This window comes from Chamaea fasciata, unplaced genomic scaffold (assembly GCF_029207755.1).
Source record: "Chamaea fasciata isolate MVZ Bird 193981 ecotype frontalis unplaced genomic scaffold, bChaFas1.0.hap1 SCAF_8, whole genome shotgun sequence".
NCBI classification, from domain to species: Eukaryota; Metazoa; Chordata; class Aves; order Passeriformes; family Sylviidae; genus Chamaea; species Chamaea fasciata.
Window position 1 is genome coordinate 24,931,325 of NW_027094093.1, and position 19,396 is coordinate 24,950,720.

Below are 19,396 nucleotides of genomic sequence, written 5' to 3' on the forward strand. Positions count from 1 at the left end.
TTACAATCTCAGAACTAACTTCATTATATCTTTATTTTTTCTTTCATTCATTTAATCTTTTTATTTTAGCTTCTTTATTTAGCAAATTACCATAAGGCTGTTCAAGTCAGTGACAACCTGCACCACAGCAGATCTGTACTTTATTGGACTACAGCACAATTCTTCAGCTCACATTATTATACCTGCAATCCTTCTTTCCTGTTCTGTCTCTAAATGCTCAGGAAATTTTATGTGCAGCATAGTATAAATAACTAGATGTGTGTATCACTACACCTTTTATTGTTTGCAAAAGCAATTGTCCATTTGTAATATTTTCAAGTATTATTTCTTGATTTACATGGCATGGCTTATAAATTAAAAATCAAAGTTTAAGCGGCCTCTGATCTTCTTTCCTGAGGGATGTGAACAACTCAGGAAAATAATATAAGGTGGTTCTAGTCCGTATTTAATTATGCATTTGGAGCTGTTCCCATTTTTCTAGTCAACAATGAATCATCTTTCCATCAAAGTTTTTTAAAGAAACAATTTAATATAAAACATACATTTGAATAGTGTCAGTTTTATTATTCCAAACAATAAAATGCAGGAGGCGAAACTTAAGATAACACATGGGTCTTGAAAATTCCAGCTGTAGTTAAAAACTTCCTGGTATCATCATCTATACACTGTAATTTAAATCCTGCAAGCATGCCTGAATAATTTTATTCCACTGAGGGGATGTACAGCTACTACTGGGCATAACTAGTCACACTCCTGGCTACAAGACCAGAGCACACTTTAAGATATAATTTGTTTGTTATGAAATCGAAAGACAAGAGAAGTACATCATAAAAATTAATCAAAACCAATCAATATTTGGTACCTTGAAAAAATTTTAAAACAGCTTGTTAATTCTTTTGTGCATATTTATGTGACTCAAAGAGTATTCCTAAAATTAACTGTAACCCTACAATTATCACCTATGCATTTGAAGGTTTTACCACACTATCTGACCAATGATGGGAAAATAAAAGTCCATGTGCAGTAACAGTTTGCTCACAGGAACACTATATTCCTCATCTGCTTTCCTCTTAGATTCTATTTCCAAATAAAGTCAGACTAAGTTGAGACAGGAGGCCAACCTCCAGCATAAGAAAACTCTGCACACAGTGAAAAGCATCTTGCAGAACTAAATGACAACAGCTGGAGGCTAATAATGTATGAAGATATCCAAGAAATTGTCCCATTGGAACACTGGATTCAGACACATTTCACTCCTTAGATCCAGTTTCAGGCACAGGAGGTAACACTCCCTAACACCTCTCTAGCACTGGCCAATACAGGGTACATAAGCTCAAGCATGAGATGTTTCCTTCAGCGATCACTTGCAGTGCACATGCTCCCACACTGACCAACAACTAAGTTTGAAAGTCTTCAAGGAGCAACCATATTACAGTTTCCAGTTAGGCTGGCTTCTCATTTCAGTAAAACACAGAACTTCCTCACTCCTCAGTTACTATGGTTTGGAACACTGCACTGCAGTAGTCTAATAACACATCTAAAAACATGCACAAGGTCTCTGTGACACCTGTATTGTAAAGTAACATGTTTAGTTATAACCATTTGGGAGTAAGCTCCCACAGATACTTCCTATTTCATTAGCATCTTTCCTTAATGCTAAAGGTCACAATGCCTGAGCCTTTATCAAGGGTTCTACTTTGTTCAGGCAGAGAGAAATTTCAAAGAGAAGGAGGGCTGGGAGCTGTCAGAACACAAGGTGTAGAACTGCCCTATGATTTCATTTCGGTTTTGACTAGTGAAGAGGACTGGGTGTGGATAACTCCAAGATGAGTAAAGTTTCAGTCACCCTCTGCAATTTCCTGGAGAAAAAAAGATGGGAAGCAGCTTAACACTCACAGCAATTACTTGGCACTCACATCTCTGTACTCTCTCCCCATGTGTCCTGCCTTAAGAACAGTTTTGTTAAGCCTTTCCCTAAGGCTTTGCTAATGCTTAAGTCCTGGATTTTCTGAAGGGAATCACCTTGTGCTGGATAACTTTTATTAAGGTACTTGCTTAAAGTAAGTTTCTTACAACTGTCAGGGACAACAAATAGCAAAATCAATACCACAAGTAGAGCTAAGTGCATTACAAACACTGAGCATCTCATGGAAACACAGAGAGTTTTTGAATGATGTTACCTTTGTCTAAGTTCTAAGAAGTCTTCACTACATTGAGGTTTTGTCACAATAGAAAGAAGAGGCAAGTCATGGTGCACAAACTAATCCTTATGGAGTTGAGAATCAATGGAGCCAGATTTCAGGCTTGCTTTAACATTACTTTAATGTTGAGGGAGAAGCTTCTGTTAAGAAGCAGCTGTACTCTTGGCTGGACAAAGCCCAGAAAGGCTGCTGCCTGAGCTGAACAGAAGACAGACCATTAAAATTTGTGAGATGAAATGAGACCACAATACCTCTGTCTCCACTTTGCAGAGATCTGACTTCAGTGGCTCTGGCTTCATTTGAGGGTCCAACATTTGTGAGCTTTTCTTCTTCGTAAGACCACATACTGCTTACATGTACTAGAATCAGCAAATAAGTCACCCCTGCATACCTGAGTGGAGACGATCCGTTCCTAATACTGAAACCCAGTACAACACCATGACTTTACTGAATTCAAACCAAGATCAATTTTCTTGAATAACCCAGGAAACTGAGTAGGAAGACATTTAGTATCATACCTGAGAGGATCTAGTGAATCCCAAAACAGAAAAACACTTTCCTTCTGTTTTGTATTTCATTTGCTCTTCATCTTCCTTAGAAAAAGGAACTATATCACTCCCATACCGAAAACCTAGAGAACAAGAGAGGAGCATCTGGTAAGCATATGGGCCTACAATTTTAACACCAAAATTAGCTCTCTGAATATTTTAACAATGCATCCGTGCCCCACAGCTACATTCCACACATGCTCATCAAATTACTTTCCCTGTTAGCAAAAAAAACCAAACACCCATAGACACATTTTGTACTTCACTAACAGCAGTTGCACTCCTTGTACATTATTTTATGTAACACAAGTACCCTCAGAGAGCAGGAAAGAAAATAAGGGAACATCTTGCCTAACAAAGTTACGCTCACAGAATAGATTTAAGCAAATCAGAATAGATTTCAGCAAACAGATTGCAACACTCTGCAAACATAATACAAGCAACCTCAAACATACCACAAATCATACAACACCAGGTGACACCAGAAGAGATTCAGAGAATAAAATGTGCTAACAGTGGAAGCAAAGTGCACAACGGAAAAGCAAAACACCCTTGTATACAGAACTGGTCTTTATATATATTTCTGTGTCTTACTTCCCATGCCATACATTACAGGTATATGTCCACAAAAAGCTGCACAGAAATTACAGGAAGCTGTAATTTCTCAGAGGTATCATCTGCTCCAACTGCTTATTCTCCTATCTCAGCCTCCAATATCCTCCCTGTAATGTCATCACTTCATTATACTGCCACAGACTAAGGATGATATCCTCAGGTGTGAAGAAAGCAGAAGGAACAGAGAATAATCCCTGGATGAAAAACATAGAAGCAGATACATTTTCCTACAAACTGAAAAGCAAACACACAGATAGAATGAAAGAAATTTCAGTATGGGTGCTGCAAATACAAAATATTTTCTAATTATGACATTTCTCAAAAAATTCACAAAAGTCCAAGAGGCATCAGTAGCTCTTTTGGCATTAGAAATATCACACCACTGACAGGGAAATCTTTTATCTCTTTTGTTCACATCAAACTGCTCACCACTTCTTAATAGTATCCCACAACTACTTAATAACTTAAGAACTCAGATTAGCTGAGAACAGTCACAAATCCTTCAAAATGCATTCTCTGTAAAAAGTGGATTTTTTTTACACATAGTTTTGAAGTTGTAAAACGTAACTAGACCATCTTTTCACCATCATTTCTGCTTAAAGAAAAGAAGGTTACATTGTTGTTGGGTCTTTATCTGATACTGCTATGAAACACCTATGAATGCTAAAATTCAAATGGATTAAATAAAAAAATACAGCTTATTCTAATTTTCAATTTATGTTATTCATTTGACAGCACTCTCTATACTGTTATCTGAATAGTTCTGCTCTTTACAGTTAACATACTTGCCCTACTTGCATGGGATTGAAATAGCAAAGGAAAGAAAAAAAACTAGTAACAAAATGTATCTATACAATCACAAAAAATGAAACAGATTTGCTTAAATCCTTTTTTAAAAGTAAGTATACAATTTCCTGCTGTTTCTGGGGCCTGTAGTCTTCTAAGGAAATTAATCTGCTAGAAAGAAGCTGCAGGTCATAAAAAGTATTTTGCATACCACTACTTCAGATTGATCTTGTTACAGTACAGCAAAGCTACTACTCTTGAACACTAAACCCTCCTTTGATGGCTTCATCTTTCCAAGTGTAGAAGAACAAGAGCAGTTGCTCATCTACAAAAAAGCAGCACTATGAAAGCATTCATGTTATCAGTACAACTGAAGATCTAAAAATGGAATAGTGGTAGCAGAACTACTCATTACAGAACTGAGGTATGGCCTTCCACGGCATATAGTTCAGAAAGCTGTAGTGCCTTCCAAGTTCCATCTGCTGTTTTCATTATTATTGTCATTGTTAGTCCTATTATTATTGTTCCTATTGTCATTATTATTCCTATTATTATTATTCCTGCTACTGGCAAAATAAGAATTTTTAAAATATGTGAAAACAAAGAGTCTCATGTAACAGTCTCTGTGTTCCACCAGCCTACAGAGCTTACGTTCTAAGACCACAGCTAGGCTTCAAGGCATAGAACCAAGAGGCCCTTAGGTGACCTAAGAGTCCAAGCCATCATCTTCCCTTTTTCTTCAGGGTGCACATAAAGATGCCATACCTTGAATAGTATCATCTTTCTGAACCTCTGTCTCATCATCATCATTCAAGCAGTAAACAGTTTCTTTTTGCACATCCTCTTTTCTGAGGGTTTTAGCATCCACAAATGCCCAAAGTTTTTTCACCTTCTCTTCTGTGACCTTGGTATCAGAATTCAAAGAAAAGGAATGTTTAACATTTCAGTGGGATCCAGAGTACTTACCAAAATACACAAAAAGTCCTTAGCCTGAGTGCTGCACTGTTTTGCCAACAAAGAACTAATAAAGACAGTGTCAAATAATGCATCCCTGGCTGCCACCACAGTGCTTTCAGCTCTGCCTTCATCTGTATGAGACTTAACACACGAACTGTAGCACAATGACAGCAGACTTGTCCTGATTATCCATTAAACCTGCAGGTTAAGCCATTTGTGGAAGTCTTTGAGTCACAGGATACCATGTAACTTGCTTGCTATGCAATTTACTACCTCCAACTGTAAAAATACTTGTGACAAAGCGTGAAGAAATACATTAAAGATACAGTAAGACTCAATGTTCGCTCAGCTTGCTTGGCCAAGTTTTCCATCAGGCTTACTACACTACAGGATAAAAATCCCTTGTATTACTGCAACTTCCTCATAAGGCAAAAAGATCCCAGTGCATTATGGGACTTGGGAGGGAAAGAAGGAATAAGTATCTACAATGAGTGAACATTTCCCAACTACAGGGAAATAAAATTGCTTTCTTTTCTCTCTGCGTAAGTGAAATTGATGGTATAGTTGGTACATGAGGAGAAAAATGTAGAGCTGAGTAGAAAACAGTAAAGACAAAGTAGATTATGTTAGTATGACTCTATGACCTCAGGCCAGTCACTCAGCTCATGTTGCTCATTCTCCCAAACTTATTTTACTTAGTGTGTAAACATCTTCGGGAGGGGACTCCTTCTGTCTGTTTGCACCAGTCTGACACAATACCCTAATAAAAAAATTATTAATAACTATAAACAGAATGTTGATGTCTTTCAAGGCTAGCATACACAGCTCTCAGAATTCAGATATATTTCATCTGCATAATATCAGACTCAGTCTTGTGCTGAAATAACAAACCAATTAATCTCCATCTCACCAGATCCATCAATACTGCCACACTACACAGTTACCTAATTAACTATTCTATAACTAGAAATTTGCACATTTTCTGCCTTTAAATACATTTACTTTTTCCTAGTACTGATTAAAGGAACCACATAAACCATAAGAAACAGACCGGGCCCAAGCTCTGCCAAACAGTACAAACAAGCAGAAAAAAAACAGACCTTTTATTCCAAGTCTGAAATAACAACAGATGTGATTTGAAACAATGGCTGGTAAAACATTTACATCCACCATTTTAGGCACACATGTCCAAAATTCCTCTCATGCCTAGGGCTTAAGAAATATACATAAAGTCTCACATATCACTGATGCTGAATGTAAATCTTTAATCACAGCATTCTTAATCAGGGTCACCAACTTCAACACCATTAAGGGCCAGAGTAGATAGCAATTACTCCTATTTCTGTATCTTATGAATTTGAGTTATTTAACATGTATGGTGAAGTTAAAGTTGCTGTGGGAACCACAATTTTAGATGTACTGGCTTCTAACCAAATAAAAATCTCTATCGTAATTATTTGGATCTTGTTTTATCTTTTTTTCTTAGCTTTAAGGAAAAAAAAAAAAGCAGTTACACCCAACTTGCTGCCAAATTACATTGAAACACACAATTTTATACACTTACTGATTTGTAGGCCACAATCCTTATAGACAAATTAGGACCAATAGTGAGCTGGCAGGGCCAAGGCATAGGCGTTCTTTCTATTTTCTTAAACATTGAAAGACGTTCCAGGCTCTCTCTAAATGAAGGAATCAGGAAAAAGCAATGAACTCTGGTGAACTCTAATCAAGTATTATAGACAATACACTCTCCTTAAGGAAATGCAGGAATCCAAACTGTTTCGTCTTAGATTTCATAAAGCAAATAAACTGTATCAATAATCTTATCACTACCCATTGTCAGAAAACAGAATGAATAGAAGAGGTGGCACAGCAGATTATCCCCATCTTGAGCCTTTATGATGGTGCAACATTTAGGGCTTAAAGGCTCTGTGTTAGGTCTAGTGATAAAACTACACAACTGCTTCTTAAGCATTTTCCATTAATCTCTGCTCACCCAATTAGGGCATGTAGCAAGTTGAACAACACAAATTAGAAAAGGCTAAGTGGTAAAATGCTTTCTATAGCGAAGCTGAAGAAATAAAGAATCCAGTTTCAATTAACAGGATTTTGTTTATGGTAGAAATAAACATTTGAAATAAATTAATTAGGAATAAACAAAACTCTTGACACTTTTTTTTAATACAGTACTAGTGAACTCATTAATTTAAGGGCATTCTGTCAGAGTGAAAGAAGTTACTTCAACTATTTCTAGCCTAAACAGCAGATACACAAGTTCAAAAAAAACCACAAAAAAAGGAACTGTAATGAGTTGATACTAAAAAGCGTAAACTTAATGGCACAACTTTTAGCAATGGAATCCAAAATTAACAATTCACTGTAATTTATAATATATCATTGTGAATTCAAATAGGCTTTCCCCCCAAAACAGCTTTCAGCTGTTTTCAGTATTGGCTATTTGGCTGTAAAATTCCAACACAGAGAAAGCTCTCAATTTTTTTTTCTTTCATTGCATGATAAAGCAAAGATAAAACAAAGTTGAATTCCTCTTTTTCACATTATGATAAAACCTGGAATCTACCACTCTCTTGATTAAAGCACTTGTCTGGCAGAAATCAAGATTAACTCCTAAAAAGATCAGTGGAGAATTCAACTGGGCATTCTACTTTTCAGGTTTCCTAGTATGAAGAGGGTTGTTTTTTTTAATTCTAAAAGCACAGTGAGAGGCAAAAACGCACTGGGATTTTTATATGAGATAAACATTTGATTTCCTTCTTAGTTTTGTTTTGTTTTTATTTTTTCTTAGGGAAAGGAAGTTGTTTTTTTTTTTTTGTTCTAGCAATAAAGACATCAATACAGGATTTTAAAAAAGAACATGGTACTATATCATTAGGAGTACTGCAACACATACATTCAGGGATGAGTACAAAAATCAAATACATAAGTGCCAAATGCCTAAAAATGTAATTTAAGCTCAATTTCTTATCTCTATCCTTTAATTTCTTATATTTACAGAAGAACAATGCTGCCTGTTATCAAAGATTCTATGAATACAACCTTTACCCTCTGCTCTGCAATCCCTTCCCCCAAAACCCAGAGGCGGCAGAAGTACCTCCTGTCTAATAGGTCAAGTATCCTAACTTTAAAAAACATAACAAAATCTCCTCACTCACTTTCCTGGCATGGCTAATTTATTTTTACAAGAGTTGAAATATTTTTACCAGCAGGAATAATGAATCTAGGGAAATGGAGAGTGTATCTGCATTGGCCAATTATCATGGCAGATTTGCAAAGCTGACTTCTTAAAGCTTGATAAGCAACTTAATTGCATCTAAAACCTCACATATTTTTAAACAACTTTTCCAACTAAAGCTTTAATCTACTAGCCAAATGCCTATTTATCCAGAGATTTTGGATTTCCCCTGAAAGTATGGCACAAAGACAGCTTGTAGAGTAGCAAGAGTCTGTGATAAAAAAAGTGTAAAGAGGCCAAGCCACATGGTAGGTTCATGCATATGGATTATCCTAAAGGATAAATGGGCCAGGAAAGATTCTGCTTTTCTGTGCAGTCTTTGAAGCAGTGACAAAGCCTGCTTTTTTCTAGAGACTCAGAATGCTCTGTTGACTAGTACAGAACACACAGTGACACGTGTCCCTAATGCACAGTAATGCTCAAGGAGCAGCTTCTCTGGCTGCTGAGGTGCAAAGCTGACCAGCTGAGCTGGGGGAGTGAAGGAAATCCCACAAATAAACTGATGAATTACAGCATACAAACCTACAGGGATGACCCTCATCTAAAAATTACCTTTGATAACAACATTACAGTTCTGGTCAGCTAAGCTTCCTGAAAACCACATTGTCTAAAAGATCACTTTTCATAACTGTAGAACAGAACTACTGCAACAGCAATATCAGTCTATGATAAAGCATGTAGATGCATTTTTGCCTGTTTCCCAACTGAGACAACACCTATGTAGAAAAGTCTTGGATATATCATTACCTACAGTTTTCCAGAGATATGCATACACTTTTATTCTTTCATTGGGGAAACAAGAAGTGAAAAATCATCTTTGAATTCTTGCAATCCTAATGCAAGAAAAATGAAAAATAAAAAAGTATATTGTTTGTCACAGTGGCACAGTACACTGTGATTAGAGAGCAGGATTCAACAAACAACACTTACTCAAAGAATTAGTGGAAGTTTATCAAACTACTGAGCTAAAAGGAGTCTGTGACCAAGAAACAGAGGTTACCATTAAATGCAGATAGATGTTCAAGCTGCACTATGCCACAAATTCCATCTCTTTCTAAAACATGCTTTTGAAATGACATTTACAGAAATGTTCCCTCCAAATCCTCCAGCACTAAAGATGGAAGAAAACTGATTTTTTTCTTTAAATACAGATACAGGAAATTCATTTTCACCTGAAATCTCTAAACTCTTCTACTTACTCTAAAGCCACTGAAGAAGCTGTATGAAAGGGACTGAAGGTACAAGTCATAAAATTCATTGACTTCAATGAAACTGTAACACAACTGATTACTTAACTTCATCTTTTGGAGAAGAAATCAGAAAGTATGTCTATAGTACAATAACCAGGATTAGCCAGATTTACCTGAAAGTATAAATTTCTTCCAGCCCTCCTTCTTCATCCAAAGTATACATGAGTTTCCTCACCACATCAATACCTTGCTTTTGTTGTTGAGTTAAGCCCTTCTTTGGAAAAGAGTTTCTGTGCATATTAGCATGCACACTGGCACTTGCATCTCCACTTCCATCATCAACTCTCACTGGAAATGGCAGACTAAGAACAAAAGAAGAAGCAGTTAGTTTGATAAGTGTTCTTCCTTATTAAAATAACCAATTGAAACAAACCAAAAATGTTCTCAGGACCAAAAATTTCTATCTAGCTGCAGACAAATGTACAAAGAGCCACAGGACTTGCAAAACAAATTAAGCAGTATTTCAAGTCTACTTGGCATTGTAATGTCTTGACCAGAGTGATGCACCAGTCCTGGGTATCATACATCAATAAAGACATCCACGTACAGGAACAGATTAGACAGTAAAGCCAGTGCTGATTAGAAAGTAAGATCCATTAAAAAAGACTGAACAAAATAAAGCCCATAGAGAAGGGAATTAGAGGGCAAGACAGCCTTAAATATAAAAAGCTGTTGCAGAGAGGAAGGAAACAATCAGCTCTTTGCATTCCGCCTGCACTCCAATCACATCGTGGAGTCAGGTCAGATAGTCAAAAACCTGATAAAGGCATTTCAAACCATAATCTCTTAAAACCAACTGCCTGAGGAGAGAGAAGAGTCTCCATCACTGCAAATCTTTATCAGAAGGTTAGACAAACACTGCTCAGCAATGACAGACATACACCTGACCCAGTCTGAAGTAGAGGATTGCTCTAGATGACTTGTTAAAGGCTGTTCCAGGCCTGTGACTCTGAGCTCCAAATGCCAGCAAGCAGGACATTCTCTGCAGTGGAGCTATTAGGTATTTCTGAACAAGTGTTACTCTTTGAGATTTTAATAGCTTACAACACTAGGTGAATTTCTGACTGAAGATGACACATTTTTCCTGCACTTCATCAGATTTTAAAATTTAGCCAGGGGTTATAGATAAAATGATTTTGCTGCTCTTCAAAATATAGGAGAGTGTTAACTAAGTATAACAAACACAGTAGAGAAAGATGTGGCCTGTGCCTCTGAAAACACCTGCAGATTTTTCAGGTCTTTCATCTGATCCAATTTTGAATGAACCACATGATACCTTTTACCACATTTCTACAAAGTGAAATAACTTTACCATTGTATTATATTTTTCAAAAAGCAGCCTACATATCTCTACCATACTTTCACCTCATTAGTCCTCACTAAACTTATCCATGAAGCAACACATAATAAGCAGAGCTAACATTATGCACAACAGTGTCACATACAGCAAAATTAAAGATCAAGCTTCAGCAAAGTGTTTGGTACCTTTTTAGGAAGCAGATTCTACTGACAAAATATAGAAACTGTATTTTTAAGCTGATATGGCAACATCAAAAAGCTTCAAACCTCTGATAGGTAGAAGTTAGGCTACATTCACTATACAATGCCCAGAGACTACTGTGATGGGAAGTACGCAATACCCAACACTACATAGTGCTCAGCGTGTGCTTGGCACCTGGAAACAGGGAGGAAAACCAAATATCTGCTGCAAGTTACAACCTGGTCTATGAACAGGGTATAAGGGATAGAAGCATGGGTTATAACAAAAGGTTTAGTATGAAATTGTTTTTAAACAAGCATTTTACATTTGTACAAGTAAAAATCAAATAATCCTTTGCTCCTGTGGCTGGGAGACAGGGAGCAAACCTGGAGCCAGTGCTATAACAGCTATAACGTTTCTTTTGTGCTTCACAGACAAGGGAGCAGCAGCTGAATACCAGGGCTCCAAAAGATGTACTCTAACTGGCAGGGGTATTCAGATTCATGGTGGTGCAACTCTACTGCCTCCAGTGCCAGCAACAGCTCAAATAAGCCAGGAGGGGCACGTCACATCGGAAGCATAACTGCTTCTGCTGTATAGACAGAACCTGACATTTTTGCATCCAACCTCCCCTAAGCAAAGGCAAAGATCTTCTTGTAGAGAATCAGACCATGATTTTCAGTAATATATCCCTACCCAACCCCTCTTTTATCTTCCAGATGGATTGGCAAAAGGCTTAAATGAATTCATTATTAAGTTCACAACGTTGTTCCTTACAGAATGCTGGATCTAGGTAAAAGTACATGGTCAGAAGTGGAACAAGGGCTTTAACTTTCTCCTGTGAAAGTATTTCTTACAAACAGCCACATAAAGTTTTGCTTTTAAATGAACTCCTCTAGAAGGTTCACAGTTTCCAGTTGCCATCACATGCAACAGCTGATACAGACCTTAAAACCAGCATTGATTATTTGGATCAATGCCTATATCTACAGCATGACAATCAAGGGATTCCTGTTCTAACACTTAAGACATTGTTTCAATTTTCCAAACCCATCATTGTGAATTTAACATTTCCCTTCAGACATGCTCCTCTACTGACATCAGAATCAAACTATTAATATCTGCAACACTACCTCATTATTTCTTCCCAGTAACATCCTTACCTACAAGGATCTAGGCTGTTGCTGTGACAAAACCACTGTTTCTGAGGCTATTTTTGGCCTATTGTTTCCCAATTCTCTGCTTATATTGTTCTTTTGTCTCCCATTTTAGACTTTGGCTCTAAGCTATAAGCTTAAGTGGAGAAGAAACCATCATCTTATAATTTATTGGCACATTACTTAACCAAGAGGACTTGGCTTGTAACTGGAATTCAAGGTATAACGGATAGAAGTACTTACAATAATTATATTACTTACTGGTACACATCTAAGGAAACCATACACCAGGAGATCATCAGCTATTTCAAAATAATTAAGAAAGAATAATTTCCCTTTAAAAAATGGCATGGTACATAACTGCCATTTTCATACTTACAAAAACTGAAGTGAAGTTCCTGTTTTCTTCAAGTTAGCAATGATAATTCCCAGCTGATCCTCACTGACAGGACTACTAAGGTCTGTAAACAATTCAATGTGTCTCTTCTCATATTTCTTTCCTCTTAAAATAGAGAAAAAAATTTACATATATAGAAAATATTATAAGGCAAAATTTTAATTATTTCCGTACAAAATAATAACAAAACTAATATATTTGTAATTACTTTTACTGAAGAAATATACTTGTAAAATGAAAGAAAGCAAATAAACCTACTTAGTAGTTGTTCTGTGATAGGTTATATTATTTATCCTAAGTGTTTATATTTATATATTTATATGATTCCCCTTTCTCCCTCCTCCCCTTAAATTGAGGACTCTAGCCCTGTGACTGTACAAATCACTAACTACATCTAAATGAATGAAATTCTGCCAATTTTCACCAACGTGGATAAAAGGGTAATACAATATGTTAGGCTGTTTATGGATTACACTGGTTACTCCCTTTGCAGCACTAAGTCTGTTCTTGTGAAAATGTATTTTAAATTACTGTTGCTGGTGGGGGTTCCATTTTAGTAATCTAATTCAGTAGATTTATTGGAGAAGATGGACTTTCAAGACTACTTAATATACTAAGAAGTAGTAACAGTACAGATCAGGAAGGCTGGCCAATGACAGAACAAAATTCAGTTGAATTGGTGCAGTTTTGATTTGGATAACCAAACATAAGAGTGATTTTCTTGAATTTTTAGCCTATACTGTTTTCTCAAATGAAGGCAAATACCATATCAAAGGGATTGGTGTTTACAGGCTACAACAAAACCCGGTGCTCCACAGTTATTCAAGACTATAATGCCATAAATACAGTAATTTTCATTCACAACTCAGTTTTAACCATTACATGGATACAGCTTTCCACACTGATTAGACTTGATTCATAAAAAATACAAACTGCATTACTAAGTCTAGTGTCTCCACCCACAATTAGATTATATAACCTTGCTAGAAACATGTTCAAGCTCTGGTTTGAGAGAAAGTGCAGTTACACTCCTTTCCCTGCATTACTAGTTCACAGTGCTAGAAACACCTTGCCAGCCCAAGTACATTCATTGACAACTTTGTAACACTGATGTCAACATTTTTTCTCAGCTTAAAATGTTTTTTCCTACTGCACCTTTATTTCCCACAGCCTGCATATTTACAAACAGCCACTTCATTTCCAACAGTCTTTAAATTTCTGGGCTGAACAAATTCACCTTTCCAGTTTTGTTTTCTTTTTTTTTCTTTCTAAAATGTGCCATCACATTTAAATCCAGTAGCCATTTTCTAAGCATTTTAACATCCAGATTAACACTTTTTGAAAGCAGAACACAAGGAATGTGACAGAAAAAGAAGGCTTTGTGCTTTCTATATCATGGCATTAATACACTCATGGCTCTACCACAGAGTTGCCTGCTGCCTCAGAAAGGTCTCCAGTTGTCTGGAGAACTCAGATGTCTCACAAGGATTCCTTGGAGGCAAACTTCTGTAGTGCACCGTTTATCTTTGTTTTTTTAAGAAAGCACTTCCCATGTTTATACATACTGGAAATAAAAGATTGACAAGAAAACAGATCAGTGTAAAATCAGACATCTGTGTAAGACTTCAGGTTACATACTCACATTGTTTCCTTCTGAAGCAAGTCCATGCACACAATAATAGCATCCAAAACTAAGCAAAATTAAGAAAAATCTCAGAATATGAATCAAGTAATGGAAAGTGTTTTTCATATAAAACAATTTTACATTTTCACTCCCTCTCAAAGACTGACAAACATGCATTTTAGTTAAGAAACACTCTTTTGAGATAAATACTTTTCAAATAACTAATGTGCAAGAGGTTCCTATATAACTTGTGATCTTGTCTCTGCCCTACTTACCCAATGGAACACTAAAAAGACTACTTCAGATCCCAGCCTCTCAAGTGCCAATGAGAGGCTCAAGTCCAATGAAGAGACAATCTAACCTTTACAATGATACTCTGAATCCATCAACAAAACTTCAGTATTTGTAATTTTCTCATGCAAGGGTCCCAACTGACCCTTGCATGAGGGATATCCCACACCACCTGGCACCACACTCAACATGTAAAGCTGGGAGAAAGGAGGAGGAAGGGGGGATATTCAAAGTTCTGGTGCTGGTCTTCCCAGGTAACTGTTAAGTCTGATGGAGCCCTGCTCTCCTGGAGATGACTGAACACCTGCCTGCCCATGAGAAGCAGTGAATAATTCCCTCCTTTGCTCTGCTTGTGTGCACAGCTTTTAACTTCCCTATTAACCTGTCTTTATCTCAACCCATGAGTTTTCTCCCTGTTATCATTTCTGTTCTCTCCCCCTCCAACTGGTGGGGGAATGAGCAAGTAGCTGTGTGGGGCTGAATTGCCAGCTGGGCTTAAACCACGACAGTCTGGTTTCTGGTATTTCTGCTGACTTATTTCATAAACAGCATTTTTATTAAAAAGTATAAACCAAGTTCTATAATGCTATTTTTAAAAATACATGCCTTATTTGAGGCCTAAAATTATATTACCATCTTTGTTCTCTTTAATTAACAGAACACTTCATAAAAGCAATAATTCCTTTTAGGGCCAAGGCTACATCTGTTAGCCTAAAAGAATGTCAAAAAACAGCTAAATCTGCTTTTGGACAAACTTACAACCACAAATTAGCTCAACTCTGATAGTAGTTAAAACTTGGGGAGGCTGAGCCCAATTTCACAACATTGACTTCCTGTCTCCTACATAGCTGAATCAGTTCAAGAAGTGCTCTGCAGCAAAAGGATACAGTCTGCTTGTTCAGAGCCTGCTTTAATCACATTTTGAATGTCTTCCAGCAGATCAAAATCTGGCAGCATTAGTGACCTATGTACAGTAATGTTTTGGTATTGATCCTCACTGGCAAGGCCATTGCTAGTGCCATTAGTGCCAAACAGAACTACAGCAACTTCATCTTTACTCTCAGCAAAAACCTGCAGATACAGAGAACACAAAAGAGATATAAAAACACAGGTAGATTCATACACAACTATGTTAGGCAGATTACAGCAAGCTGAACTAATTTTGAAACATAAATTACAATGGATTTACTTTTTTTACTTATTCAGTGCTATCCTCTCAAAATGTAATCTTACAGTAAGTTCACAAAGTTAGATACAATTAAACTAACAAATTGACAAGAGGCTACCTGGGATAAAACTAACAAAATTGACAGATTCAATCCTCAGGATGAGTCTTCTGTGTGGTAATTAAGTGCTGAAATATTTTAGAGAAAAAGAAAAGTACTTCTTTTCCCAGAAAGTTTCTACCGCCCTGAAGAAAAAGGGTGACCAACCAGACTATAACATCTCATGCACAAAAAATACAGCTGAAACAAAGAGCCCTGTCACTCCTGTATAAACAGAGACTAATTCTCACTCACTCCTCATTTATTTCAATTATTAGTAAACAAGGAAAATGTTTCACAGATGTTATTGTCTCCCCTCCCTTTTTAACACTAATGAAGTCACACACACCTGTCGCTGCACAAACTTTGTCATAATCTTCTTGGCTTGGTCAAGTGAAGACTCTTCCCCAGGGGAAGAGCTGCTCATTGTAAGGCCTACATCCAGGCACAGCACTACTGCCACCTGGAAAGAAAGAGTAAGAATAAAAAATAAAATAAAAGCATAATTACTCAAAAGGTTCAAAGGGTACATACAAAACCTAAAAGTGAAACTAAGTTACAAGTGGTTTCTTTTATAGTAACTGTTAATAAGAGACAATGGTGGTAGACAGAACTAGCATAACTACACTGAAAAGAAAATAATTTAATCGTGTACCATCTTCCAGACACTTCAGTGGAAAATAAAAAATCCTGTTACACAATAACCTGTAAAGGACATGCAATTTCTATACAACCCCACGAATGTATTAGGGATCTAAAGGCTTTTCTGCACTAGGAAATTAAACAGACATTTTAGTTGACAATAGCAGGGACGAATTCCAATTTCAATTTAGGGGCTTAAATCCCTCAAGTAGTCCATGTTTTTGCATTTCTGGCTACCTCTTTAACTGATCTATACAAAACACTGCTCAAATCTGCCCATGAATTGATTTATACACTGGAATTAAATAAAATTGTTTCTTGCAATTTCTCCTTTGACTCTAAGTTCCTCTAAAGTTTTTCACAGACTCTCCTGATCTTGATTAATCATCCAGATAAATGCAGTTGCAAGAGGAATTCCGCAAAATGAGGCCCTGCATGTCCAAGGCCAGATCAAATTTATTCTCATGGATTAAAGCAAAGCTCCCTAAATATACATCAAAACCTTGCTTGATGGGGTGCCAGTAGATGAAATTACAATGCCTGAAAAAATGGTTTGCCAGAACACAGGAAAGTCGGGTATTACCTAGGCTGGAGCCAGCTGACTTGTTTTAAAATACAAAATGTATAAAATTCCAGAAGAAATTAAGCTTACAAAAGGATGTGGGCAATAATCCTAAATCTGTCAAGTGACACAAGATGCAGAGTCTGCTTTTGCAAAGCAAAATGGATGAACAGAGAGAAAAAGGTGTTGGTCTAAGCTCTGCATATGGCCTTGCAAGGAACTCCACGTACCTTTTCAAAGATCAGCTGACAGAACCTGATCCTTTTTGTCATCCAAATACAAAAGTCTCAAAACCAAATTAAGAACAATTTGCCCAAGTCAGCAGTCTAATGGTCTGCATTAGTGTTGCCCTAAGTTTCCTTGTCATCTCAATGTTTGCATCTCTGTAGTGCAGATTCTCACGCAGCTTCATGTAAACTATGTATATATTTAGAATTGTCTATTTTGTTTACATATTTCTCTTCTGGGAGGAAAAATATGATTGATGGTGATGTTCACCTACGAGGTCGAAGAGGTGGCAACCTGTGTAGTCAATCTTTTGCCTTCTGTAAAAGTGGAGTCAGAAATATTAAAGTAGAGCTTTCCTGCCTGACCTTCTGCTGCCTGCCTTGTCCTTTGTGTGTCTGATACAGCGACACATTAGCAGTGCTCAAGCTATTTAATTACCCTCCTTCTTTTCCCAGAATATATTGTGCACCTTCCCTGTCATTTTAGCAAGCACTGGTTTAATCCCCCACATCATGCAAGGACAGGAAGAGAAAAAGAAAGAAAGAAGAGAGCAGCAGAGCTCCACAAGTGGTCCAGCAGGTTATACTCAGACAGCACTCTACTCCCCACCCTGCCTTTACCGTTGGCTTGCCTGGGAGCTGGGAATGAGTGTCTGAGTCAGCCAGGTCTACAGAAGCTTGGAGTGGGACAGAGGCAGTTACTGAGGCCCCACTGCAGTCTCACAAGAGCCTTGCCAGTGCCCACCTCCAGCCTGAGGAATTACTCTGCCCACAGCAGCAGCTGCAGACCCTCCGTGGCTTGCTGCTGTGCTCACTAAAAACATACAATGGCTGGCAGTCAAATCCATCCTGTTGTCCAAAAGGAGTAAAATTCTCTTCACAGATGGCAGGATGACAGCAGAGAAGCAAAAGAAGTGCAGGAGTGAAGAGCTGCTGATCTGCTTATGAAGCACACAACCAAGTGCCAACATGATCTTCTGGAAGGCAGCAAACCCAAGCTGGGTGCCCGTTCAGGTATGTGGAATCCTCCTTCAGGAAGAGGGCAGCTCTTTAGGTAACCCTCCTCTCGGTCTCTCTTCAGCTGTTATTAACCTGTGGGCATCTCACCTGAGCACCCAGAGCTGCTGCTGCAGGTGCCGGGCCCTGGGGGACACTTTCCCCATGCTCCGCAGGTGTGACCGCAGGACAGCACTGCCACACCTCAGATAAATCAATCTGCCCTGCTCAAGTACTGATAAGGGCGATACGGAACAAGCCTGCCTTTATCTCTGACCTCTCGGTGCTGAAGGAGCTATAATAAAGCAAAGAGAGAGATGGCTAAAGCAGCACAGATAAAGCTGCGTTTAACAGACACTAAACTGCCCTGTATCACAAGAGACCTTAACACAGCTTTCACCAACAAGTTTTCTTAAACGCACCACACATACAAACTGCATTTTCAACAGAGCAAAACCAGTTCTACCATTATTCTAGCAAGAGCAGTGCAGTCACTGCTGCACTGCGCTCTAAAGCAGGAGCACCGATTCCCTCTGAGCTAGTCAGCTTCGTAGCGGCTCGGCAACCAGCACGGGGAGGGATTACGCGGTGCCGGGGATGGGTGGCTGTGGGTGCCCGGAGCCGGCGGGACCCCGACCCCCGCCCTCACCTTGCCGCCGGGCGCCATCGCGCTCGTGCCGGGACGCGGTGCGCCGCGCTCAGCGCTCCGGCCGCCGCCGCGCGCCGCCCGCCCCGCGTTCCCCCCGGAACACGGCCACGGCGCCTCGCGTTCCGCGGCGGGGGCAGCGCCGCTTAGCGGCGGGCGGGGGTCGGGCGCTGCCGCGGTTCGGGGCGGGCTGAGGCGGGAGCGGAGCTGGGGACGGCCGGGCTGGGGGGGAGGGACGGGAGATGTCGGGTACCCCCCGCATCCTTCTCCTCAGGGCTCCTCCCAGCCGTCCCTCAAAGTACCACATCTCGCAGGCGTGGCTGGCATTTTGGCCATAATGTGGGCAGAGCCTAGCCAAGGACAAGCCCGAGGTGGGTGAACTGGGGTCCCTGAGGAAAGGCGGTGACAGGACTAGTGTCAGAGAGGCTCTTCTGCCCTCCTAGAGCTCCTCCCGGCTCTCCCGTCCCTCACCCGGGATGTAACCCCTGCTGTCAGCCCA

The 19,396-nt window shown here is 38.8% G+C and overlaps 1 protein-coding gene across 3 annotated transcripts in view; it reads right to left on the minus strand.

Moving 5' to 3' along the window:
* The window catches only part of XRCC5 (X-ray repair cross complementing 5), a 49,542-nt gene extending 30,549 nt beyond the window's left edge, over positions 1-18,993 (minus strand). For 2 of the 3 annotated variants that reach the window (XM_066190193.1, XM_066190192.1), the window contains exons 1-9: positions 18,901-18,993; positions 16,174-16,287; positions 15,447-15,630; positions 14,287-14,335; positions 12,627-12,749; positions 9,724-9,912; positions 6,672-6,786; positions 4,916-5,054; positions 2,720-2,832 (exon numbers count right to left, since the gene is read on the minus strand). In XM_066190193.1, coding sequence (XP_066046290.1) covers positions 2,720-2,832; positions 4,916-5,054; positions 6,672-6,786; positions 9,724-9,912; positions 12,627-12,749; positions 14,287-14,335; positions 15,447-15,630; positions 16,174-16,287; positions 18,901-18,918 — 1,044 coding nt within the window. In that variant the 5' untranslated portion in view covers positions 18,919-18,993. Of the gene's footprint in view, positions 1-2,719; positions 2,833-4,915; positions 5,055-6,671; positions 6,787-9,723; positions 9,913-12,626; positions 12,750-14,286; positions 14,336-15,446; positions 15,631-15,845; positions 16,038-16,173; positions 16,288-18,900 lie in introns of those variants that run through there. The other variant, XM_066190194.1, reaches the window with a different exon arrangement.
* Between the last annotated feature and the right edge of the window lie 403 nt (positions 18,994-19,396).